The sequence below is a fragment of the Platalea leucorodia genome (assembly GCF_965183815.1).
Source record: "Platalea leucorodia genome assembly, chromosome: 1".
Lineage (NCBI taxonomy): Eukaryota > Metazoa > Chordata > Aves > Pelecaniformes > Threskiornithidae > Platalea > Platalea leucorodia.
Genome location: NC_138823.1, coordinates 106,955,111 through 106,980,957, shown reverse-complemented (window position 1 = coordinate 106,980,957; position 25,847 = coordinate 106,955,111). Strand labels below are relative to the sequence as shown.

The window sequence follows — 25,847 nt, the reverse complement described above, 5'->3', positions numbered from 1 at the left end:
CATTTCAGGGTAAGGCTTTAGACATCTGATTTATGGTGATCGGCTGCTCAATCCTGGCAAGCTGCACATCCAAACCTTTCCATGTCAGAGTTTCAAGACATTTGTCCTTGCTGGCAGGAACAGGGGTGGTTGTAATTCATGGTATGGGAGAGGAACGGGCACCTCGGCCCCGCGGTCTCCCCGCCGTCAGCACAACCCCTGGCCCCATCGGCTGGAAACCCACTGCCCTCAGTCTCCATAGAGTTCCCAACTCAACAGGAAATTACAGTGTTGATGGTTTCTTTTTTCTACAGTGACATCAAACATTTATAGTGACACATATAAGAATATATTATATATTTATATAAATATATAAAATATTTATATAAAATATATAAATAAATACATATACAAAATATGGCATTACTTTCCAGAGAGATGTTACATTTCACAGGCCACCTTTCCTTATCCAGATTTCATTGTCATACAGAATTTGTCATGAAGTTCAGTAAACAATCAATCAGCCTCAAAAAAAAAATGTTGCCAAAGTCTTCCTTATGTGAAAGCATCACATACCAGAACAAAACCAAATCACTTCTCTTCCAATTAAAAGGACATATAACATCATGGCAGACAGTTGGTTTAAATATTTAAACGCAATGGTTCTTATTCTATGCTTAGATACAGGCAAATCATTTCTACCAAAGTCAAAGCAAGCAACAATTGTGTAGCATAAATGAAGCGCGAGGGTCTCAACACCCGGGTCCACGATACCCCCCCCATCTTGTCAGTGTTGTTTTAAACAGGAGTTCCTCATACAGAATATGTGCTTTGGTAGAGTGTACCAAGACAACACAGAATAGATACAGCTTTTCAAAATAAATAAGCAAATAGAAAGGGTGGTACTTTAACGGCAATTTTTTGTCCATGAATATTCTGAAATAGTGTGAGCAGGAAACAGAGGAAATGTAAGCCCTGTTGCACAAACTGAAGCGAAGGACAGACAGAAGAATGCTTTACCGAGAGCTTCAGTGCAACTGTTATCCTTTCCAGTGGCATAATTCAGTGATGGGTACATTAGAAAAACCAATAAAATAAAATAATTAAAAAAAGATTATCTTGGTATTTGTAGTTACTTCAAATAAAACTTAATCTCTTCTGGAAACACTTCCTTCGCTCCACAAGTTCATTTCTATTAGCTAGAATAGGTCAGTGTGTATGCATATGGATCTATACATATTTGTAAATCATTCCATACCCTTACTTCCTCTTTGCATACAGAAGTATAAACTAGAATTATTGTGTAGTATTTGGTATTCACATGTTACATTTAAATAAAGTTTATTAAAAAACAATTATATTAAATACAGGCTAACAGAATATTCATCATATATTTTACAGAAAAAATAGCCATGTCTTTATTTTAGAAATACGTTTCTTTAAAAAGTTCTTTGAGATTTCTATAAAACTTTTTACCCGTGAAAATAAGTTCCCCGTCAGACCTGTAAAAAAAGCTTAACCTTTAAATCCTTGTGGGTTTTTTGCTTTGTTTTGTTTCTTTAATACTTTTACAAGCTTACAATCTATAAATTCTTTAAAATAAAAAAAGCAGTATCTTTCGGGATCAAATTGGTCACAGGCCGTTCTTTAAAAAGTCAGTGGAGATTCCCTGAATCCATTCTGAAGTGCCTTTTGTTTTTCTCTCTCTGGGTATCAATAGTGCAGGTTTACGTGGGAATTCAGAGCTCCCTACACGTCCTATAGGAAGCCCGACGCATGTCGGTGGCGGGGTGCAGCAGCATCTGCAGAGGCTGCGATGCTCCATCCGCCGCGGGAGGCAGAGCTCGTTACTCAACGTGCAACACAGTCCACAGTGTTTGCCCAGCCCCTCCAAGGTCTCTGCGAGGTCCAGCGGCCACGCACAGATGCCAGAAGAGCTGGCACCCAGCCCTCATTTGCTTTCCAAGTTATAGCAGTGGACATCTCCTTTTCCCTTCCCATCATATCCAGGAAGCGGCTGTCCGTATTTATCCACACACCAGCAGTAACCTCTCTTTCGGCCTTTGGATGGGCGACACTGAAACATAATAAAGGACCCAGTTAGCATTATTTTTGTTTTCTCCGCTCTTAGTGTTATATAGCAGGGATTCCTGCTCATTTGACGGCTGCACTTCCATATCCTGGCCATGTCTGACAGAATCAAACAGAATTTTTATTACCACTACAAAGTATCACAATAAAAGCTTACCTGCTCTGCCCATCAACCCCTTTAATCCATAATAAAACTGCTCTAAGAACTACCAGAAAACAGCCTCATAAACTACTCCGTATTATATCAGGCAGCGCAGTTGCCCCCTTTGAATACCGGGACTACTTGTAACAGTACAGGCTGATGACTGGGACCCATCTTTGGAAAAGAAAGTTAACAGATTTGTTCTGTGCTAAGGCACAGGGCTGGCAAAGACAGCCATTGCAGCAATAAACACCCTTGGCTTGCATCTGTTTGTTGAAGGAACTTCAATACTGTAGTTGACATTTATTAACAGATACATAATCCTTTTGTAATGGAGTTACCACTTCAACAACTGCTAGGTGTACTAGAACTTTACATGTATATTTTCCTATAAATAAGGTTGCTTATATACTAGTCTGTGGTTGCTTATGTACTAGTCTATAACCTATGTCAGCTTTAGAAGTTGGCCTGGTGGAATTTGCCAGCAATGCTGACCAACCTGAAACTACCACTAGACAGGCAATGACACTGAACTTCTTCACAAATAGTAATGCAGTAAAAATGCATTATAAAGTCTAGTAGGTCCTAAGTACGTAATGCTCTCCCCAAGGAACCAAGAATGGTAAAAACTAGACTAAAGGAGATGACACGCTGCAGGTTGCATTCCGCATGCAACCCTGGACACAGTTACACTCTGTGAACCTCTGGGACCCTGCAAGTTTTTCACCCACTCGAAAGACTTGTATCTCCAGGACACAGATTATCTCACTAGGTTTGCCGTGGTCAACCTCACGGCCAAGAGATAGCCTCCATGTCAGCTCAAGTTTTGAGATTTGGTGATAGTGGATTCACTGCAAATGCTAGCAGAGGTGGCGGTTTAGTCAGGACAGACTTACAAAGGAGGCAGTGACACAAGTATACCTAGCTTTTCAAAGACTGAGATTTCATTTGTTTCATCACCAACATGAAGGAAGATTGGCTAGACTGAAGCCACTTGCAGCCCTCAACACTGCAAAGGCTATCCTGCAAGCAGAGCAAATGCTGTGTCTGAGATCACACTCACAGCAATTCAAGTATTTCAGAGGTTGACGCTGATACAAGTCAGGTGAACTTTGCCACTACCTCTCCACTGCTTGTTCTCCAGAGTCCAATAGGTGTGTCCCCATCTCCCACATGGGTATGGCAGTGGCTCACAAAGCTAAGTGTCTTTTCCATATGCAGGTATGCAAGGAAACATCAAGTAAGTGTTGGGCTTCACATGCTGCCCAAAGCGCCTGACCCTTTCGACATCTAGTTTAGGACCTCAGGCGAAAGGGTGGTATTTTGGACAGAACTGTGAATATGAGTCACCCCTGGGACACCCTGCACCAGCACACGGGCCCCTGAGCCAAGTAATTCATGGCAGCATGGAGTAGGGTAGACAGTCTTCACTAGGAACTTGTGAAAGAGAGATGGGAGCAGATCACACATTGGACACAAATTTCTGAACAAGTTTCCATCTTGTTTATTTTATTTTAGAGTAAATGAGGTAATGTTAATCACCGTAACTGCAAATTAATCTACCCTTGTGATATATTTTTGAGTAACAATCCCAATGCAGAAATAATACAATGCCTTCTCGTCTCTGAATTTGCAGTCCTTCTGCATTAGCCCTATGCAAATGGACAGCAGCAGGATGACACGATCAAGCTTAAAGTACATATCAGCTTATTTTAGGAGAAGGTGAAGAAGTTCAAACCTACTGAGAGAACAGCTACATTAATAATTTGCTAAACTACATGGTTAGCTGCATTTGAGTTCTAGTTACCTGTCCAGTTGGTTTTCTGTACTAAATCTTCAAACATAAGTTTTACAACTTATGTTTATTGTCTCAAAAGCCTCACTAGGGCTTGCATGTATTCTCCAGGATTTCCGTGAATGGCTGCTCAAAGTCCACCAACGTCAACTGGAAATTTTCCTTCAGTTTTGGTGGCAACTGGACTGGACTCTAGCTTAAGTGTTATTAACATTTAGTTACTTAAATTCTTCATGCTCAAAACTGAGGAATTCATAAACAATAGCCTTTGCACAATTTAAATTTTACAGAAAAGGAAACTGAGGCAGCAGTTCTTGAGCTGTTTTTCCCAAGAGAGCAGGCACAGATGGAGCCCAAATTAGAGCACAGGGCTTCTGGCCGCCAGCCTGGTGCTCCAGCAATGAAACTACACTTCTGCTAATAATAGTAACACAGCCTCCCCTTTTAGAAGTACTATATGAAGTATGTTACACAACTCTCGCTGATTCATAGGCTTGCATCACTCTCAAAACAAATCATCACTTAAAGTTATCTCATGTTGTTGAAGTTCTGATTGCTTTTTACAGTTGTATAATCAATTTTTGGAATTATCTACAACATGAAGTTAGTCTGCAGGAACACCTTCCCTACTACTAATGTTTTTTTATTTCTTCTAGACAACCCATTTGGAAAATGAAACCCTTAGATCATTCTACAGCTGAAGTAATGCTCTGTGAGGAAACGATTTACCTTTTCCAATCTGCGATTTTGTACTACCTGCTCAGGCATGCTGTCAATAGTAAAGCATTTCTGATTCAAAAGTGATGCTTTTATCCTGAAGCAGCTAGCTTGCATTCCCTACAGAAGTGGTAGACAGTTCATATGGAAAAAATGTATACATAAATATCCGCTCTTTTGAATTTTGTACTCCACATACATTTCAAGGCTCTGCCCAGCTCTTCTGTATATCTTCCGAAGTCCAAAAAGCTGGAAAACTGCCCAAGCGGTGGAGCCAGTAATTACTTCTGATAGAAACACCAGCTGCCAGCTTCCATGCCACCTGCCCCTCTCCCTTCCACAAAGAAACGCCGCAGAGGCATTCGTGGGGCACAGCAAAGCATATGGTATCCCATTGAATTCCTGGTCAGCCCAGAGGTCTCTGTGGACCTACAACTGTGGTCTCCTGGAACAGACTGCAGACAGCACTGACATATACCTCAGGCCGTTTTGGCTCCCGCCAAGCCCAGCTCTGTTTTCAGTGGAACGATGCCAGCTCATATTTAGGTGAGTATCTGGCTCCAGTATACAAATATGGGGCAATTCTAGTAATTGCCCCATATAATAATTCTAATTTCATCAAAACCTTTTTTTCCATGCTTGAGGCAGAAACGTGCCTGTATCAACCTATTCCACATAAATATACCTATACACCACAGTTGAATAGTACACCTTTACATGTGTGATTTATTAAGACAAAGAATTCTAAATTTTAATAGGTCTGATTTTAAAAAAGTTTATATATAAACACAAGGTGTGAAATATTTTTCATGTTATACCCTGACAGATAAATTTATGTTCTTAGAATTGTTTCACATATGCAAATCACCCCGTTTCTGAAACAGTCAATTTCTATATAGTTCCTGAAAAGTCAATTTCTAGATATCCGCAAATGTCTCTAAAAATAACTGCTTTCAATTTGACTGGAAGAGCAGCTGACCAGGAAGGCAGAATATACTAATATGTGAAGTGTCTCCTGAATGAGTTTTAATGGTTTCCAGGGTGATCATAATTTATCAGATTCCTAGCATCACACACCTATCTACATTATCATCCTAGGCAGCGGTTTTGGCAGCTGTTTCCAGATTTAAAAATGCCTAGCTCACACTCATTTTTTGATGGATTTACTATCTATTTCCTAACCTATTATTCTGAATTTTGTTGTCACAACAGAATATAATTGAATTACAGATTGAATGCTGCTAATAATAGCAATGAAGGAAATTAATAAAATAGCCTAGCATTGTTTTAATGAGATTAGACACCTGCTCATGGTGCCTAAAATATCAGACCTCCATGTTGATGCTCCAAAAAGAAAACATAGTTGTCGCATTGCCTTGCGGACAGTGAATTCAGTCTGGACAGGACTCGCTCACTTCTCAAACTGCTGGTTTTTTCCTAGTTAATTCTACAAGGGCAACTCAAATACATTATTTTTTGTTTGTATTTTGTTTGTGTGAGAAGCAGCCTGCCTCTGTAAGCCCTACCTGTGAAGGCCTGTTCCCAGGGTTGACTGAGGTTCATTTACAGGTCCAACTGCATTTCATGTAGAATATTTACTCACACAGGCTCCATTTGTGGGCATCTCCTACAAGATCCCAAGTTGTTTCAAACTACCATTGAAACTACTGGACCTGTGTGAATTGGCACGGTGCTTGACAAGGCTGGCCAGGTATGAAAGTGCCCCTTCATCCTCTGTGTTTGCTAACCAGACAGGCTGTTGGACATAGCGCAGGAACCTTTCCTAAAGCAGTTTGAAAGTCTCCAAGCAGCACGGACACTACACAGAGGGCAGAAGCGTGTCTTTGCTCTGTATCAACACCTTATTCTCCTAAGTCAACTTCTAGGAACAAAGACTAGGTAAGTGCATTATCTTTCCTATTTTTTTCCCTCCATGTTTCCTTTTTTTCCACCGCAGTGGCAGAACTGTGACTGCACTTTAAAGTACAGTCATCCTTTAAAGTAAGGCACTTTAACACATGCTGACTGTGGATCTGATTTACTACATGCCAGAGACTGCGTGCAAACCTCCACCTTTTTGCTGACAAAGCAAAAACCTCAGAGTCTGAGGACAGATGAAAGGAAGATCTACTGAACAAAGTAAATACCAGTCTCTGTTCTTCTATGATACCTAGAGAAGGAAAAGGGCTACAGTAAGCTTGTGTGCCTTGAACGCAGTTAAATGATGCACTGTTCTAGAGTAGCTAAGCAAATGCTTTCATGGCGCAGGCACAAAACCGTCCTAGCCTCATTCCACATAGCAGTCCGATGTATTTTCTGAACAAATGCAGACCGAGATGTGAATGTTGGTCTCTGCCCGTTTACACACAGCAGGACATGAATGACATGGGCTTCTCAAAACTCCAGAGAAAAAGAAACTCTGTCCCTGCTTGGGAGTTGCCACCACCTGCTTGGGAAAAGCTGGGGAGCGTAGACAAGCTCAGCAGCACGCACCAAAGGTCAAACAGCACAGTCAATGCTGGGCTGATGGCAGAGGGGAAGGCTGGAAACCTCACCCCTATCGCAACACCCCACCTGACACTGCCAGCTTAACGCAGAGCTCCAGGGAATATCCGAAAGGGAAAGACTGTTTCTAAGAAAGCTGGAAGCCAAAAAATGGAGAGATACCATTGCTAAAATAAGGTTGCCTGCTTGGAGGCTGGCCTCTCACTTCCAACCAATGAACTGCATTAGCTAGTAACACAGAGTCAGCCTCTCCTTTGGTTACCAGAGATAGAGAGGCTGACTCATGTAAACCCAAACGGGAGAGACAAGATGGTCCACAAACAAAATCTGTCCTTACAGAGGGTTTGCCTTGAGGAAAACCTTAAAGAAACTTCTGAATTCAGGAAATTTTGGAATTATACCAAGAAAAACATTTGCAGGCAGGTCACTGACTACACACTGGCATTAGATGGGATGTGCACACTAAGCAAAGAACCTGGCACGTCTTGCACTTCCCCAAGTTCCTAAATGAGCTTCAAGGGCAGCACTGAATGGAGAATGCTGCCGTAGCTCAACCCGACACAACTGAAGCATAAATAACCTGCAGTTTAGGTCTGCATTTGTCAAGAAAGGTCACAACCTCAGAACCAAAGAGGGCTGAGAAGCCATCCTTGCTGCAGAGTAACTACTAGATGTATCACTTTCACGATAACATGACCTGGATTTTGGAAGTGATCTGTGTAGCACATAAAGGACAGATATATGCCTTTCTCAAGTTGCTTTTTGTAATATGATCCAGTGCAGTTCTTCTAGGAACTCTCAAGCAGCTATTTACAATTCAGAGCATTGATCTATTGCAGTCATATGGTGACTGCAACATTTAACTCTGTGGGTTATTACAGAGGCACTGCTTTTTTTAAACCAAAGGGCATTAGTATCTAGGACACCAGCCAATCCATGTGTGATTAGGTATGAAGTTTCTCAAATGAATCTGTTGTCATGACCAACAGAAAATAAAAACACTGTCCCCAGTTGACAAGATTCAGCACTATCAGATCAAGTCCTAAAACTGGAAATGAACTAGTTCCTCTGTAAAATGATACATAGTGCACCTTGCTGGCAAGATCCTGCAGCAAAGATGCAGAACAGGTGAAGTGCATTCATTGAAACGATCAAGACTCTGTACTTACTTGCTTTTTCTTGTAGAACCCCTTCTTGTCACAATTTGGAATATGAAAACCCCTGGGACTCAAGACATTCAGGATCTTTAGGTGGTTTAAAGTGTCTTCCATTTCTCTACGACAGGGACCCTGTTAAAACAAGCATGTTTTAGAAAACACAGATGAAAGTTCATTCCCAAATGCTGTCTTTCACACAAGAGTTAATAAATCTTTAAAGGGCAAGAAGCACTAACCCAAACAAATCCATGAAATCACAGATCAAAGTCTGACTTTCCGCTTCATTCAGGATAAACTGATTTCTAAGCACTGAAGGCCCTACACTATGCTGAGGCACAGACTGGCATTTCCAGTTGAAATCACAGCCACATATACATAAAGGAAGGTTTAACCAGGATGTAAATCAATCATATATAACATAACTTAGGTTTGGAAAAGCTGGCCTTGCACCAAGTGGGAAAAGAAGAAGGTAGGCAACTGGAAATACACCACTTGGTAGATCTTGCCTAATGCCGTTTGATTTTTGTGATTCTGCCACATTTAAAAGCTTAAATGAAATGGATTTAATTGAAAACAAGTAGGTTGGCATAATGTATACGTATATATAAAAATACTGCAACTTTGGACAACAACTCCCAATTTCAACTGGACCAAATGGATGCAGCCATGCAAAGGAATGGGTGCACACAACATTCTCATTAGGTAAGTATGTCACTTTTTGCCTCACTTTCTCCACCTGCAAAAGACTGATGACAATGTAGTGAGGATTAGCTCTAGGACAATGAGCCAAAAAGAACTTCCAGAAGCACTTTTAAGAGTATGTCTCAAACGCCAACTAATTATTTCTCACTGCAGTCCTTCAGGGTAGGGAGTAAAGTGTTATGAGCCCCACTTTGCAGTCAGTAAACCAGGAGCAGAGGAGTTCACATTTTGCCAGAGGCCAAGAAGGCAGTCAGTGTCAGCAGTGGGATTGGGATTCAAAAGTTGCAGCCTACAAACTCTGTGCTTAGCTACACTCCTGTCTGGGCACATTACTGACTTGGTCCACCAGCTCACTTCTTCAGCAGAGACCCGAAAAAAATCCTTTCCATGCTTGCAAGGGTTTAAAATGTTTAAGTTGCTGTATCAACACAAAGACTCATTTGGTGCAATTTTTAATTAGTGAAGTAATGACATTTATACTTTCAAGTGGTAATATTAATAGTTTGCTCATGTAAAGTGCCTTTCATGTGAGTGTCTGAAAGCATACAGACTGCACAGTTCTAACAGAGTTTAAAATTGCTTTTTTTGGTTAGCAAAGACCTTCCTTGCTGCTTTCGTATGTTTTCTTTCAGTATCAATCTCACAAGCTCTAAACAGGTGCTTTAAATTGCTGCTCTGATTGGCAGTTCCTTAAAAAAAAGAAACCACTCAGACATGCTGACTGCAGATCACACACGTTCAAAGATTTGGTCCCGAGTTAGGCCTACAAAAAGATCAACAGCTTTTTTTTAATTATTATTTTGAAGCAGGCTTCCAAAGTCAGAGAGATCAATATCAAGGGCTAACATGCAGACACAGCTAGAAGGACATTTGCTGACAAAGGCACCTGTCCCCGATGGACTTAGTTCTGGTTCTTAGAGACACCAGCAGCCTTGGTACGTCAGTGCGCCTTTGCTCATGGGGCCCAACCACCGTGTAAGTGAAATGTTCATCCTAGTTAAGACCAGGACCATATTTCCTCAGCGCTATCAAAGTTGATTCTTTTACTGTAGACAGTTTACTTCATGTTTTTGGGAGGAGGACACGCTTGGAAGGCAGATACTGAAGTGTTTTTACTAGACGGCTGGACATCAGTGGCAAACTCAACACGCAGCTTCACCACCCTTGCTGTGTTAACTTGGAGGCCACGCTCTCTTCAGACACAACTTTCCACCTCATACAGGTTTCAAAACCTTTTCTCACAGGTGGGAAGCCATGTCTGGTTTCACCACAACCGTCCTGATGAAATGCCAAAGTATGTCCAGACATAGTTTTTAGGCCACCTGGCACAGGCACAAGGATAACCAGCAGGTTATCAGCCAGGACGTCCGGGAAGAGGAATTGTTCTCCTCTCACATTGACCATACTCTGGCTGCCCTGCAAATCCCCTGGGCACAGCCAGTAGAAAGCAACAGCAGCTCACGTGCCCGTGAGCCTTTGCATTTAGGCAGTAGCACCAAACGACGACTGCAAGTGGAGGCAGTGTTCAGCACGTCATACAAACAATGACTGATCAGTCAAGACCCTACTCCTCAACCCAGCCTAAGTTTATCTCCCTTGATTTGCACCGTGGACTATGAACACAGTGCCTCTACACTGAATGTGAAATATCTTCTACCCATTATTGCAACCCAATAATGCTGTTTGCAACCAAATTTAATGATGACACTATTAAACCTGTCCCAAGTCCACTCACACAAATGTGCGATAATTACAGGAGGGAACAAGAACTTGTGATCTCTAAGAAACAACTTAGTGAAAATCATACTTGTATCAACGTAAACATCCTTCCATTAGGCCTCTGTGTTTTCTGAACATGATCTGCTTGGTCTGCTGATTGTCTGCATTTGCAGATCCAATGGTTTTACTGGTTAAACAGCCAGAATGCCTTAAATGGCTACAACAATTACCACCATTTAGTTATTTAGTTTATTTATTTATCTCGTCGTATGCACAACATGCATATTTATACACACACACGCACGCTCACATGCTGGCAAATGCCTTTCCGTTTACAAAAGTACTTACGTATTCAGTCTCTTGTTTGGATTCAGAAGAGAAATTCAGTGTATCCGTGCTCTGTGAATCATATTCCACTTTATAGCGCTGCGTATTTTTGGCTTCCACTTTCCTGATGATATCTATTTTGATGTGCGGTGGATGTGATTTGGAATCTGGCACCCTGTGAGAGTTCGGGATGGCCTGATTTTCTACGCTGCTGCTACTCCGGTCTTCTTCTTCCGAATCACTGGAGTTTCCTTCAAAAAGAACAAATGCAGTGAAGAAACGATGTTAATCAACCGCCAGCTGCGTCTGGAAGGGCAACAAGCCGCTAGATTAGCCTACGTGCTTCACTTCCCTTTACAAAATAGGGATATATAGAAAGATGAGCAACTTGGCATTCCGCACGCACCAGCACCTTTGCCGCCAAGCGACGACGTTTCTAACCGAAGCATCCCCTCGCTGCCGGCAGCCCCGCAAGGTGCCCCCCGCACCGCCCGCACGGGCTGCCCGGCACCTGCAAGCCAGCTCCCTCCCCGCCGCCGCCGCCCGCGGCTCCCCGCCCGCCGGCGGGAGGGGGCGGCCTGCGCCGCCGGAGCGGAGCCCGCGGAGCCGGCCTCTCCGCCGGAGCGGGCCCACGGCTGGTTTAATCATCGTGGGCTAAACGCGGCTAACGGATGGGCTGCAGCGTGACTCTTTGTCTTCCCCAGGAAGGTTTGGGTTTGCTTTTTTTTAAAAAGAGGCGTTAACACAACAAATTCTACCACGTTGAGCTTCATGGTTCTAGTTAGCTACTTTTAACGGTTTTTCTTAATTTCATTCAACATACAGAACAGCAAAAAAAAAAAAAACAAAACCCGCACGTTTTCATTCTTCTGCTATTAAAATTAGAAACATTGCTAGGTGTACAAAATACATTTTAATGGTCATGGACAAAAAAATGCCATTCATTCTGTAACGGTGTCAAAGGACAAGCATCTGCTTTCATTGCGAGCTTCAAAAATATTTTCTCTTTAAACTACCATCCACAAAAATACAGAAGAAGCACATTTTTCCAAAATACTGCATAAGCCCAGTGTTCCTGTACCTTCTGAGGTATTTGTCTACACTGCATTTCTCCCCCTTAGGAGACTCCTGCAGCGTAACTCTAACTGGCTGCATTTCCTTCAGGGAATTTTTCAAGTTTGGATATTCCTGTCAGCTAAGTAGCAAAGTCCCAGTAGTTGCTGCCTTGGCTGCTGGCCACTTTTTTTTTTTTTTTTTTTAAAGAAATCATATTGGGAGTGCACGATGATAACTGATATGCAAGGGACATCCTGGAGATCTGTATTAAAATTGTACTTGATGGCTCACTGAAAAACCACAAAAGCCAAGAACTTCAGTGCTAAACCTGAAAGCCCATGCTCACGTAGCCCATTGACTCTAAATATTTCAACACAGGCAGTACAGTGGCACTGCCAATACGCAGAAGAGGGGAGGAACACGAGGAGGAGGAGGGATGCCAGTTAACATCTTGGTACCGGTGGTTTCAGTGTAGCCACCGCTGGCAATGGACATAATTGACCAGGAAAATCCAACTCCCAGTGCAAATGGATTAAGGAAGTTTAAGTCTTAAGTCTAAATTTCCTGGCTTTTGTGGGTTTAACTCAGACTCTCAGTGGTATTTGAACATATTTTTGGCGGTTTAATGTCCTGTTTTTAAACAGTGGTATTTTTTTTTCCACATTCTCAATGAAGTTTGCAAGAAATGACACAATACAATGTTATAAACCTGAATCTCCTAAATATAAACACTATGCCTACTAGGTTTTCTGCAATCAGTCCAGTTCATTAGTTTGCCTCCTCTGCCAAAAATAAGTAGAAAATATTCTTAACGCGCATTAAATAATTACCAGGCTGGTCATTTCAGTTTAGATAGATCATCACGTTTCAATAGCACTTCTTACACTTCAATTCGGAACGGTTGTAATGCCACATTTTAAACTGTAAAGCATACTTTGGTAACGCAGTTTCACAAAACTTGGTGCCATGTTAGCTTTACGCCCCCGTTAACAGAAACAAAACTCCTATGCGAGTTACTTGCTCTCTTTTAAAAAACAGACTAGAAGGGTTGCACATGCACACTACTGCTTAACACTTTAGGGCCCAAAAAAACTGAACTGGAAAGTAAGTCAGTGGCCTACTACAGTTGCTGTTAAGAAGCTAGTGTAATATACACCACCCCATACTGATTTCTAGCAATTTCTGTAAACTAGGAACGACCAAAAGCGTAGCACGTGATGCAGGACCTAGCTGTGTGTAAGAGAGATGATGTGATCCTGCTTGGGGAGGGTGTGCACCAGGGAGTGTTGGATTTCGAGCTGGAAGCGGAGCGGTCCCCATGAGGAGGCAGGCACTACGTGTCACACAGGTTCAGCGTACTTCTTCCTTCTTGCACCCCAGGTTTGCAAGCTTCACTCCTTGAATGTGAACTGTAAGGGTCCTACTTTGCACTTTTTACGGAATCAAGGCTCCCACTGAGTTCAAAATCAGAGCTCTCCCTCAGCCAAGAATGCAGCAACAGGAACTCGGCATTTTGACTATTTAGGCTGAAAATCGAAAGATTTTCAGCAAAGTGCAGCTCTGTCTTCCCCTGTCTCCTTCTCTAGCAGTCACTGTTAGAAGCACTACCCCTCCATTAAACAGCACCCACTCTCAAGTACGGAGGAGACGCCCCTCTTTTCCAATTCACGTGAAGGATGAATATGCAGACCCAAGTTCATGTGATGAAGGAAGCTGCTCCATGTTCCAATGAGATTTAAAACTTCAGTGAGTACCTCTGATCTCGCCCTCATTCAGATCGTCACAGCTCGGGAGCAGCACATAAATAATTATAATAAGGCATCTCCTACTCTCATAGCAGCCAGCTAACTGGAGCACTGGTGCCACTTCCTCAGCTAAGGAGAGGCCAGCCAAAGAGTCCCTGCAACCTAGCAGAAAAACTCCTGGCTTTTTAAAAATGCAAACAGCGGAAAGCCTTTTGACACACTTTTCTATTAAATAAATGTTAACATACTTGCTGTTGGTTAGCAAACAGTTTAATGAAATGTTTCCACAGAGGGACTGTGCTTTCTTGATCTGAATCCCAAATTTCCCTGTCTTAAGTTTCCAAATGTGCATGCTAACAGAACTTTTTCCAACCGTCCCTTCCTCTTCAAACAAAACAAAACCCGCTCTGTGAACGTCTCATTTACAAGACATGCAGGAGGTACGGGAAAGCTTCGTTTGACCAAAGATTTATTTGCAGTGCAGGCAAAAAAACAACGTCCTCTTAAATACTGCTGTGCAAATGCTTTGTTCTGAATAACCACCTTCCCGGGCCAGGGCAATATTTAACTTCCTTCTCTTTCTGTTTTTTTCTTTTTCTCCCCCTCTCTGTGCTTAGCATTCCCCTGACTTAGCCACGCTGCAGGGCAGGAGTTAGCCCACACTCTCCAGTTCTCTCGCACCCGCTTTCCAGGAACACCGGGGACAAACGGCGAGGATTTCACCCTCTCCCCGTCCAGGCTCTGCAGCCTGGCAGCCCCACGCGCCCGCAGAAGCAACGCGCGATCCCTCCACACCCCTCCCCATTTTTTTAAAAAAGAGCAATTCTGCCTCCTTTGCGAGGAGCTCCTTCTTAGCATCGGTGTTGAAGAAAGCAAATATATACATAAATAAGGTGTAAGAGGTAAACCTTCCTTTCCTGCGGCAAAGGCACCCCTCCTCCACAACGGGCCCAGCCTCGGCGGGCTGCCCCCGGCGGAGGGGAGGCAGCGCCGGGCAGCGAGCGAGGGGCCTGGCCGGAGGAGCGGGTCTGCAGCGAGCCTGCCCGCGCCTCCCCGCCTCCTGCTGCATGCAACTTACTTTGTAACTTCAAAAAAAAAAAAGAAAAAGGCAAGTAGACAGCGAAGAAGAAAAGAGGCGCGCATGCATGCGATCTCTTCACGCTTCTTCGCCCCCCGCCCCGAGCCGCAGCCCCCTTACCTGCAGCGTGCGGTCCCGGCAAGAGGAAGGCCCGCAGCTTGCCGCCCGCCGTGGCGTTGGTGCAGAGCCCGCGGCCCTCCAGCAGCGCCTGCAGCGGCCGCGCCTCCTCCCGCCGCGGCTGGCAGCTGAGGCCGGCGCCGCAGCGCTCGGTGTAGATGCCGCAGGGCTGCCCCGGGCGCAGGGCGCAGGTGAGGCAGCAGCCGCAGCCCGGCTCCCGCACCCGCTCGGCGCAGTCGGGCTGCAGGGGCTTGCACTGCTGCAGCGCCCGCGCGTCGCAGGGCTCGCAGCGGACCACCGGCCCCGCCAGCGCCGCCGCCGCCCGCCGGACCAGCAGCGCCAGCGCCGCCGCCGCCACTGCCCACAGCACGCCGGGCCGCGGCACCATGGCAACCGGCGGAGGGGGCCGCCGGGCGGCGCCCCCGCGCAGGGGAGCGGCGCGGGCTGAGCCCCGCGCGGGCACGCAGGCGCCGCCGCCGCTCGCCCGCGGGAGCGCGGCCGCCGCGGGCGGAGGGGAGCGGAGCGGAGGGGAGCGGAGCAGCACAGCGCAGCACGGCACAGCACGGCCCGCGCCGCCTCCCAGGGGCTGCGGCAGAGGGGTCAGCAGCCGCACGCACCCCAACCAGCGCGGCGAGGCGGGGGGGTGCGCTGCCGGCACACGCGCGCCGACCCTCTCTTCAGCCGCCTGCCCGTAGGCACATAAAGGCAGTAAGAGCTCGCTAGCAACAAAGGCAACTTTTTCCTTCTTTCCCCCCCCTCCTCCCTGCAGAGCGCCTGAAATCACTTGGCTTGACACGAACTTTTTTTTTGCCACACACAACACTCAGGAAAAAAAAAATAAAACGCCTTGTAAAACTAAAAAAAAAAAAATTTAAAATTAAAAAGCCAAGCCCAGACGGTCTGAAGAAAACTTGGTCCAAAAACGCTTCAGAAAAGAAAGGAGAAAGAGCGGAGGTGAGGGGGGAAAAAAAAAAATAAATTAAGAAAGCAAGGTTCCCTTCTTTTTATTCTCTTTGCCGGCTGCCATCCGCCTCCGCTCCCCGCCACTCTGCGCCCATCTGTCCCCGCTGCCGCCCGGCCCGCCCTATATAGCGCCGCGGCCGCCGGCCCGCCCCGCGCCATGAATAACGAGCGGCGCGGGGCGGCGGGGAGCGCCGGCCCCCGCCAGATCCAGGTTTCGGTCACGGAGGGCTGGGAGGGCGGTGCGGGGGGGGGGGGAGGGCGCGGCGCGGCGGTGCCGGGGGTTTATAGGCACTTCTTAGAAATCAGCTGTACGGGGTACGGCTCTGGCGAGGGCGGCACGTCGCGTGCCTTTTGTTTCGAGAAAAAAGTGCTCTGTGTGCCCGTCTGTCCCCGTGCCCGTGTGGGTCTCTCTGGCCCCGGGAGAGGAGCACGAGCAAAGCTCGCGCAGAGTGCCCTTTTTTGGTCGCCTGTCTACAATCCCGGCTCTCTGGGGCCGACCGAGAGCCCCGGCCGCGGCGGGGGCGTGCCTCCGCTCAGGCCGGCACAGGCCGGGAGGCGCCCCGGACCGGACCGGGCCGTGCCTCGCGACCGGGCCGCCGCTCGCCTGGCCGCCGCCTCTCCCGGCAAGGTGAGGGCGCAGCCGGCCGCGCGCACGCAGGCGCACGCGCACGCCCGCGCTTGGCACAGCTGTTGCTCTCCCGCGCGGGAGCGGGTCCGTGCGGTGCCCCGGCCTCGTGGGTGTGCCGCCCCCCAACGCCTCTCTAAGCTGTTTTCTGAACTCTTGAAACTTTCCCCTCTGTCCATAAGAAAACGGTTTCCGTCGCAACATCCTCGCAAATCTAGGAAAAAAGAAAAAAAAACCAAAAAACCCCACCAGCGAAACCCGACGTCGACTTTGCACAATGCGTGCGTTTGCGTTCTGTTTGTAATCACTGCAAATTCCGCCCCCATTCTGCTTGGCTTATTTCGCTCCCCCTGTTAACTTGGCTTCACTTTGATGGAGAAGATCTGAATTGGCAACGCCAAAATTTGTGACCATCCTTTCTGAAGCTCTCCTGCGAGCTGACGTGGAAGGTGTATACGTAGACATACATACGGTGTTTTAGCCATAGGAGCCTGCTCCTCGTGCAAAACAAAACCAACAATGCTCACAGATGCTGTCTTATACAAATATATTCTGCCATGGGAATGATAAGAGCCAGGCTACTGCTCTGTTTTCAACCCCTTCATCATTAACGCTGAAGCTCACCTTCCAGTAATTCGTCAGCTGTTCATCTGTCTAAATTCAAGTGGAAGAGCGGAGTATATACGTTATTGCTCAAGGTACTGGCCATGATACTGCAAATCTCGAAAAACGCACTTTTTACAAATCAGATCTTTTTTGGATAATTAGAATCAACTATTCAGTTTTTCTCTGTTCTTTATTCAGTAATGATACGTTTCAGATACCATCTTGAAAGGGGCACCATACATAGCAGGATAAAAAATATCTGATTTTATGTGTGAAGAATATGGTGTAAGAGAAGATAGAGACTTTTCCTCGGGAAATTAAAATTAAAGATGTGTTGGGAGAGAGATCAGCCTTGCCTTGCTTAATGCCCCGATGGGTGACTGCACCAAGGCTTTTCAGCCTTCTTTTGTCCTCTTGCTCATTTTGTTAATTGACCAAAAGAGGTCGCAGGTTGTCCAGGATTGAATCAGAGACTCACTAAATCTGTGCGAGCCCATCTACAAAGGGGGAATTGATCAAGCACAATATACTGCATGTTTGGTTTCAGGGTTGGTTTTTGGTTTTGGTTTTTTTTTTGTTTTTTTTTTTTTTTTTTTTGAGACTATTGCAGGAACGCCTGCTGTTACCTTTTTATTTTACTTTGGTTTTAATAACTGTTCATAGGTGATGAAGTCGGAAAATCTTTGGGCTTGTCTGGCAGCATGTATCAGGAGAACTCAGATTAGGTCTGGCACAAAGAGGAGGCCTTCTCCCTTTCTGCTCTAGCAGTAACAGAGTAGGGTAGCACTGTGCACTGTATGTATACAGGCATCTTTACAGTGGGGGTGAGCTTTTATAGCATGCCGCTTTCAAAACTGAAACAATAATGCCGGGGAAATGCTGAGAGAAGATAAGTAAAATAGGGCAAAGGGAATTAGGGGACGGAAGGAATGAAAGAGAGCAACCCTTTTCCTTCACCACAGTCATACACCTCTTACTTACACACTAATGCCAGCGTAACTTGTATTTCAAACTGTGGCATGGACGTTTTTATCAAGCTGAAATTGGATTCCCGCCATCAGAAAGACCTTTTTTTTCTTTCTCTTCTTTCTTTTATAACATGCCACAAACTTTATGGGGCACCATTTTGAAGTCTTATTAATACAATGAGATATTTGCAATGTCACTGAATAAAAGTGGTCTGCTTTTTTTTTCTTTTTAAATACACAATTGGCAAACTTAGTATATATTTTTAAATATCACAAACCAAGATTAATGCAACATCAAGGTTCTTTGAACAAAAAGCGCTCCAAATGGAAAATTAACCCTGCCAAAGCAGTGGCTGAATCACCTTTGCAGTAAGCGAGTAGAAAGCCAGTGATGTGTGAAAGATCAGGCTTTAGCCCAATTGCCTTTTGCTAAACAATTAGCTGTTTGCACTGTCTTAGCCAATGGGAACTGCATTACAATGCATTTATATGAATGACAGAATTTGGTTCAAAGCCCTGCTTGGCAATCAGAAGACAGATACCAATGTATCTGGAAAGCCAGATAAGAAATTGCTATAGGAACAAACAAAAAAACCCAACACACACCTATAGCTAACAGCTGAATTACGCTTATAGACCAAACCTTAGTAATATCAATGGAACTCTTCTATGTGGACAAGGCCAAGGGCTAAATATGCAAAGTAGCAATGTTTATAAAACTGTACCAAATCTGAACTTCCACATTTACATTTACTGTTTATTCTAGAGGCTTTGCGAATTTTTTCCTGTTTATTCAGTTTTACTGGGAGAAGAGGGAGAAACAAAAGTCATGTAGGGTTATACTGAACCTCTACAGTCAGTTTGAGACAATGGAGAGCAGAAGAGGAATAACGGAAAGGCTTCAGAGAATCTCATGGCCTCCTCTCATTGCTCTAAAGAGTGAAAGCGTAATTTATGGAAGCACAAAAAGGATGCACCCTTTCCCCTTCCACTTTATCCTCCTGCCTCCTTCATATTCAGCTCTCTTCTCTGGTGCATTAGCTGAACTCATACCTTTTGTGTACTTGTTTATTGGTGGCTGTGTTTGCTACAGGGACAAGAGATGGCAACTAGAGTTGTGGTTGAAGTAGCTCTACTTTCCGCTGCATGATCACATTACATTTTGGAGCAATCCAGGCTTTTTAGTGTAGTCCTGTTGTACTGCATATGGTTACACTACCCAAAATTTAACTCTCAAGAATGTGAGCTTCCCTATGTAATGCCATTTTAAAACTTGTGTAATTTTGCAACTCTTTTTCAGACCAAAAGAAAACCTTCACAGAAATCGAGAGATACATAGCTCATCTTGGGTTGAGGGCTAAATCCACATTTGCAAAGCATCATTTAATTTGGGTCTCTCTGCTCTTCTTTTTGCAGACTTTAGTGTTTTGTGTACAATAATCTTCTGAAGTCAGCAGAAAGTAGGATTTCCTCAATATGTTCTTATTTTTTCAGAGGAAGAATACTCAGATTTACAATGAAGTCAGTTGATATAATACATACTTTAAACTTAATTTAGATGATACTTTCTAGATCACTGTTTTCACAAAGGCAAGGATTAAGATCTCAGCATTATTTGTCACCTGTCTGTAAAAAATACAGTTTAATGAAAATTTCCTGCTCCTGCTTTGGGGCTAGCCATGAACATCTCAGGCGTTTTCCAGCTCACCCTCTTAAGCCAAGCGTGCAGGCTTATGAAGTAGAAAACTGTACTGGATTCATCACAAATGCCACCCTGTGCTGCTTGTCTGAAGATGGCAGTCTGAATTCAGTGTGACAGAACAGACAAGAACTGAATTTGGAAGCAAATAAAATTAGGAAACCAAAGGAGAAATAACAAATCCTTTGTTTGAAAGTCAACTGAATTGAGACATTTTACACATTAGCAAAGACTTTTCAGGATTTGTCTCTTTCTTTGCTACCAGAGGCGTACATAATGAAAGGCCATATCTTGGTGGTATTACAGAAACAGTTACCAAACAGTTCCCTTTACTAATTGAGACGTCTTGTTAACCATAATAGAAGAAGGGGAGATAGCTGATAGGTTTCCTATTACAAAGCTCTTATCCAGAGAGATGTTCATCTCTTTTATATACTAGTTAGACATTATATAGTGTGTCATGGCAATAAAAATCTTATGGAATTTAAAGAGAAGAGGGGAATTAGAGGGAGGAGGAAATGAAGGAAAAAATCTAGCTCTCAGGACTCCTTCATAAGAAGAGAAGAGATTGCTGCTGGACCAGACGTTCTCCACATCCACACTGCAGCCAGCAATCTGGGTAATGTGCAAGTTCCAGAATGCATGGGTCATAAGAGGTTGTCCTGGTTTCAGCTGGGACAGAGTTAATTTTCTTCCTAGTAGCTGGTATAGTGCTGTGTTTTGGATTTAGGATGAGAATAATGTTGATAACACACCGATGTTTTAGTTGTTGCTAAGTAGTGCTTACACCAGTCAAGAACTTCTTCAGGTTCCCATGCTCTGCCAGGTGCACAAGAAGCTGGGAGGGGGCACAGCCAAGATGACTGATCCAAACTGGCCAAAGGGCTATTCCATACCGTATGACATCATGCCCAGTATATAAACTGGGGGGGACTTGGCCGGGGGGCAGCGATTGCTGCTCAGGGACAGGCTGGGCGTTAGTCGGTGGGTGGTAAGCAGTTGCATCACTTGTTTTTTCCTGGGTTTTGTTCCTCTTTTTTTTCTTGTTGCTTTCCTTTTCATTATTATTATTATTATTATTATTATTATTATTATTATTATTATATTTCAATTATTAAACTGTTCTTATCTCAACCCACGAGTTTTCTTACTTTTGCCCTTCCGATTCTCTCCCCCATCCCACCGGGGTGGGGGGAGGGTGAGCGAGCGACTGTGTGGTGCTTAGTTGCTGGCTGGGGTTAAACCACAACAGAGGTAAAAGGAGAAATGCTGCTGCTTCAAAAGTGTACAGTCTGCTGGAGTACTAACACACTCGAACTTGTGTCTGCAAGTAAAAAAAAAAGCCATAATAAAAAAATCATATCCTACCTTAAAATCTCAGTGAGGTGTTGAAGTGGAAAGATAAGTGATTTTGGATTACTGGAAGCAGACTGCAGCTGAGACTGGAGTGCATGGAGAACTGACCTTCTTTATGTGTATTTGATTTTGATTGAATACGTTAAGTTTTAGGTCATTCTATAAATTAGTGGGTCATGAACATACCTCATGTTAAGATGGATTTACATACAATCAGGGTCAGAACGCAAAAAAGTATAAGAAAATATGTGAGAAATCAATTTAGCATGAGCTGATTCTTTTCTCTATTCACCGATCCCATCCCTTCATGACACTATGTTACAGTACAATAATATCTCACTATTTTTATAAAGTATCATCTATATTGCATATATTATATAAAATAGCCAGTACTGTTAACGCCTGCAAATCTAGATGCCTTGTTACCATGTGGCCTTCAGAAAAAGTCACAAAGAAAAGACACTCTTAAAAACTTTGCAGGATATAAGTTGAGCAAGAAAAATACCAAGTTGTAAAATCGTCTGTCACAGACTGGTGTTAGAACTAAAAGCATATGCTGTGAGTTCTGTTGAGAAGTTTCCCCTTACCAAAGGCATGCAGTTTTCTGGGGCAATCTGTGCACAAAAGAAGACAGATAGTTTTAAGTCCATTGTTTTAACTATCCAAGTTAAAATCACACGTCTCAACCATTTCCAGCTGAGAATGGCATCTCTAACATCTTATATATTGCCCTAGCCATTGAACAATTGATTGATTGTAAATTGGCAATATTTTGACATACCTTCTCTCTTTGCAACTCTACATTTTTGTTTTGCTTTATCTTGGATATCAGACTATGCATCTTAGTCCAACGTTGGGCAGCATGGGATACCCAAAGCCTCTTTGGCCTCACGGGAGCTAAGGTCTTTTCTTCTGTTGATCACACTGGGCAGGTCTCTGTATGAATGTCTACTGTTATGTACCTCAACCCTCCGGGTGCTAATGCCTAAGGAAGTCATAGGCTACAATCTTATAATAACCAAATATTATAAGTTATAATAATATCATAACCATATTTTTTACCAGTAACTCGGGTATGCAAATAACATCAGGAAAAGCACACATATGAATTACCATCAGTTCCCACTTCAGTTTACTTACCTATTGCATTTCTTTGACTAGGATTTTAATCTCTTGGAAGACAGCAGTGTTCATACTTTCCGTTTTATAAGTAACTCATAATTTTGAGTACCTCTGCTAATTAATTAAATAATTTTGATGTCCACCATGAGAATGCTGACAGAGACAAAGTCATAAGTAATTTCTGATCAGCAGACCCCTTTTAAAATGTCTCAAATGTCAATTCCAAATCAACGGTCTTTTTGTTTTTTTCAACGTAGGCCCATCTTTTTAAGAAGACTTCAGAAATAATATTGTTCTCTTGGACATTCAGGGCGTACTTTCAATAAAAGATACTAGTTTGTAGGTTCGGAAGCTTTAAGCACTTCATAGTGCTTATTGCACAATATATGCCTAACAGGCCTGTTAGGTTTTCAGTCTGAAACCTATTTTCTTTACAATGGCATGCAACAAGAGTAGTGCAGAACCATGCACAGAATTATAAAGGAGCAAAATCAGGGTACAAAAATTGTACCTTCCTGTAGGAAAAATAAGTTGTACTTATTATAAGCTACATATATAAGCTATACTTATTATATGTATTTATACTTATATATATACTTATATATACTTATTATAAGCTATATATATAAGCTATACTTATTAGGATTAGTGTAGACACTTTAAAATGTAAGAGAAAGTCTTACAGATAAGAGGTCTTAACTGCTTGTTTCACAAGCAAGTTTTGTTTGATAGATGCTTTGTTGCTTGCAAATATGTCGTCAGTGGGCATTTCAGCCTTTTCCCAAAGCAGAACAGGAGTAACAAAATCAAAGCATGGGTGAGTTTAATACTTGCTGGAAAATTTGAATGGCTTCACAACAGTGAAGTATGTCTTGATGACAGAAGACTGGCACAGCGCCGTAGTATCAATATGAGCAATCCGGTCCTAAATCCGTCAAATATAATAGGAATCTCTGTCCTTTTAGGAACCGTTACTTAGGGGTTTTAGCTGGAGTATAGCTTCGTGCATGAATTTGGCCACTGGATATGGATACTGCAGAAAGGGATCCTCAGATCTGCTACAGACTGGAAGGAAGAATTTCCCAGGAACACAACAGAAACACACTTTTCTTGGGTTTGTTGGGTTTGGGTTTTTTTTTTTTTTCAGTGTAGTCACGTTCTCAAGTCTGGGAAGCCATACCTAGAAAGAGAACAGAAATACATATGACGTATTGGATGACGCATGCTTAGTATCCCATGCTGTCTGATGCTTCTTGTTGTTGTTCTGTTTTTCAAAATTCCATCTCCCTGAGGGTTAGTCAGAAAATTATCATGATTTTTTAAAAAAAGATTGTAAATAGGCTGGTTCCAAATTTCAGCATAATTATCCTTGCACAAAGCCTATCTCTGCAATTCACAAGAGGGTTGTATGTCTTGGTTTTGGCTCTGAGCCACGAACTCTGTCAGTTCTTAGGAGAATCTGGAAAGTCAAATCACAGCATACAAACAAACATTCTCTTTCTTCTGTGCACAGTAGTTTCTCAGAAGGATAAATGTCACAAATGATGCTGGAAAGTTATGTACATCTTGTTATATATGCAGGTGTGACCAGAAAACAAGGGGGCAAAACCAAATCCTGTTCCTGCTGCTGAAGTCATTGGCAATATTCCTGATGACCTGGGGCCATTTGGATCTGAACTAACGAGTGGCGCTTCGATCCATGTGTGTAAAGAGACATTAGGTCTAGCAGACTAGTCAAAAATACAGCCCTGAAGTGCACCCAGTGGAGAAATAGGAGCTTCTGTACTCACTGCTTCAATTTACTGATCTGATAACACTGCAACAAGCTACTTGTTCATGTAGATTTTTATAGGCACCTGGAGTTACAGCACAATCCCTTGGAAATTTTCTGTTGTTTATTAGAGGAAAAGGACTGTGGTCTGTATATTATTGAACATTATATTTAAAGTAACTTGAAAATGTGGGCACTTGAGGCTCACCTGCTGATGTTTAGGATGAGAGGAAATGGCTTGAAGTTGCACTAGGGGAGGTTTAGCTTGGATATTAGGAAAAATTTCTTCACTGAAAGGGTTATCAACCATTGGAACAGGCTGCCCAGAGAAGTGGTTGAGTCCCCATCCCTGGAGGTATTTAAAAGACAGGTAGATGTGGCACTTAGGGGCATGGTTTAGTGGTGGACTTGGCATTGTTAACGGTTGGAGTCGATGATCTTTTAAAGGTCTTTTCCAACCTAAATGATTCTATGATTCTATGATCTCTGAAGAGAAGTCGTTGTGGAGCACGCCTCTACAAATGAAACACTACTAGCTGTCAGTTAAACAAAATAATCTCTCATGGAGAGTTTTAGGAAAGCACACTATGGCAGTTACATAATTTGTGGAATCCATTTCACCTTGTGCTCTCACTGATTTAATTGTCCTTTCATAACATTGCTAAGAATTAAGAACAACTCCACTGAAATTAATGGAGCTAGAATGGTGAAAAGTTGGCAGGAGGGGAAAGGGAATGAAGCCCTGCATATCAGAGCTCGCTTGGCAGTAAATTTGGGAAAATAACACGTCATAAGGAGATAAAGAGAATGAATACATCTCTCACCTCACTAGCTAGAAAATGTAAAGGACACTAGACATTATTATTATACGTTGGTATTCAAAGCACAACCTGTTCAAAAAGTTGTTATGTATGGAATGGTGGTTTTGAATCCAGAATTCAACTCTGAAGGAAGCTGTGCTAGAAGTCTCCCTTAGAAAACTACTCAATGACGGACGAAAATTGACAGAATCTGATGTAACTTCTCACATTGCCCAGCAGTTCCTCCTGCCGCAAACAAGAAAAATTTCCCAGACTTGCAGAAAGATCAGTCTACCCCTGTCCTTATTGGCTTCTGTATCTTAGTCTCTTCTTTAGACTATTTCTGCACTAAAAGTCTTTGTTGAGTTCAGCCAGACTGGTCAGAAGTATGATGATAGCAATTTTTACTGAGATATATATGGTTTTAAATACTCACATATAGTTCATTATCACAGGAGGACATGGAAAGGGTTGTACTGACAAAGATAACAGTCCTATTTCTGCAGCTGTGTCCCTCCTATGTGCATTTCACATGATGTACAACTGTTTCAGTGTACTAGAAAAGTGATTTCAAGCAGATGCTTCCTGAGCTTTCTGGGCCCATCCACAAGCAAACTTCCTAGTAAGAGTTTTTATTTTTCCAGACAGGAGCCAAAGATAAGGGCCGTCTCTTTTCATGTTCCCATTAAAAAGTTTACTCTTTGTTTTAATCAACCTAATTAATTGCCTTAAATTGCTTCTAGTTCATAAAGGCGTCTCTAAGGAAAACACCAGCATGACAATTATAGTGGCTTTCTTCAATGGACT

The 25,847-nt window shown here is 43.3% G+C and overlaps 1 protein-coding gene across 1 annotated transcript; it reads right to left on the bottom strand.

Moving 5' to 3' along the window:
• Positions 1-409: 409 nt before the first annotated feature.
• Positions 410-16,171, bottom strand: IGFBP3 (insulin like growth factor binding protein 3). The gene is made up of 4 exons (XM_082308345.1): positions 15,134-16,171; positions 11,156-11,385; positions 8,399-8,518; positions 410-2,056 (listed from the first exon to the last, which is right to left on the bottom strand). The coding sequence occupies exons 1-4, from the start codon at positions 15,516-15,518 to the stop codon at positions 1,931-1,933; spliced, it is 861 nt and encodes a 286-aa protein (XP_082164471.1). The 5' UTR covers positions 15,519-16,171; the 3' UTR covers positions 410-1,930.
• Between the last annotated feature and the right edge of the window lie 9,676 nt (positions 16,172-25,847).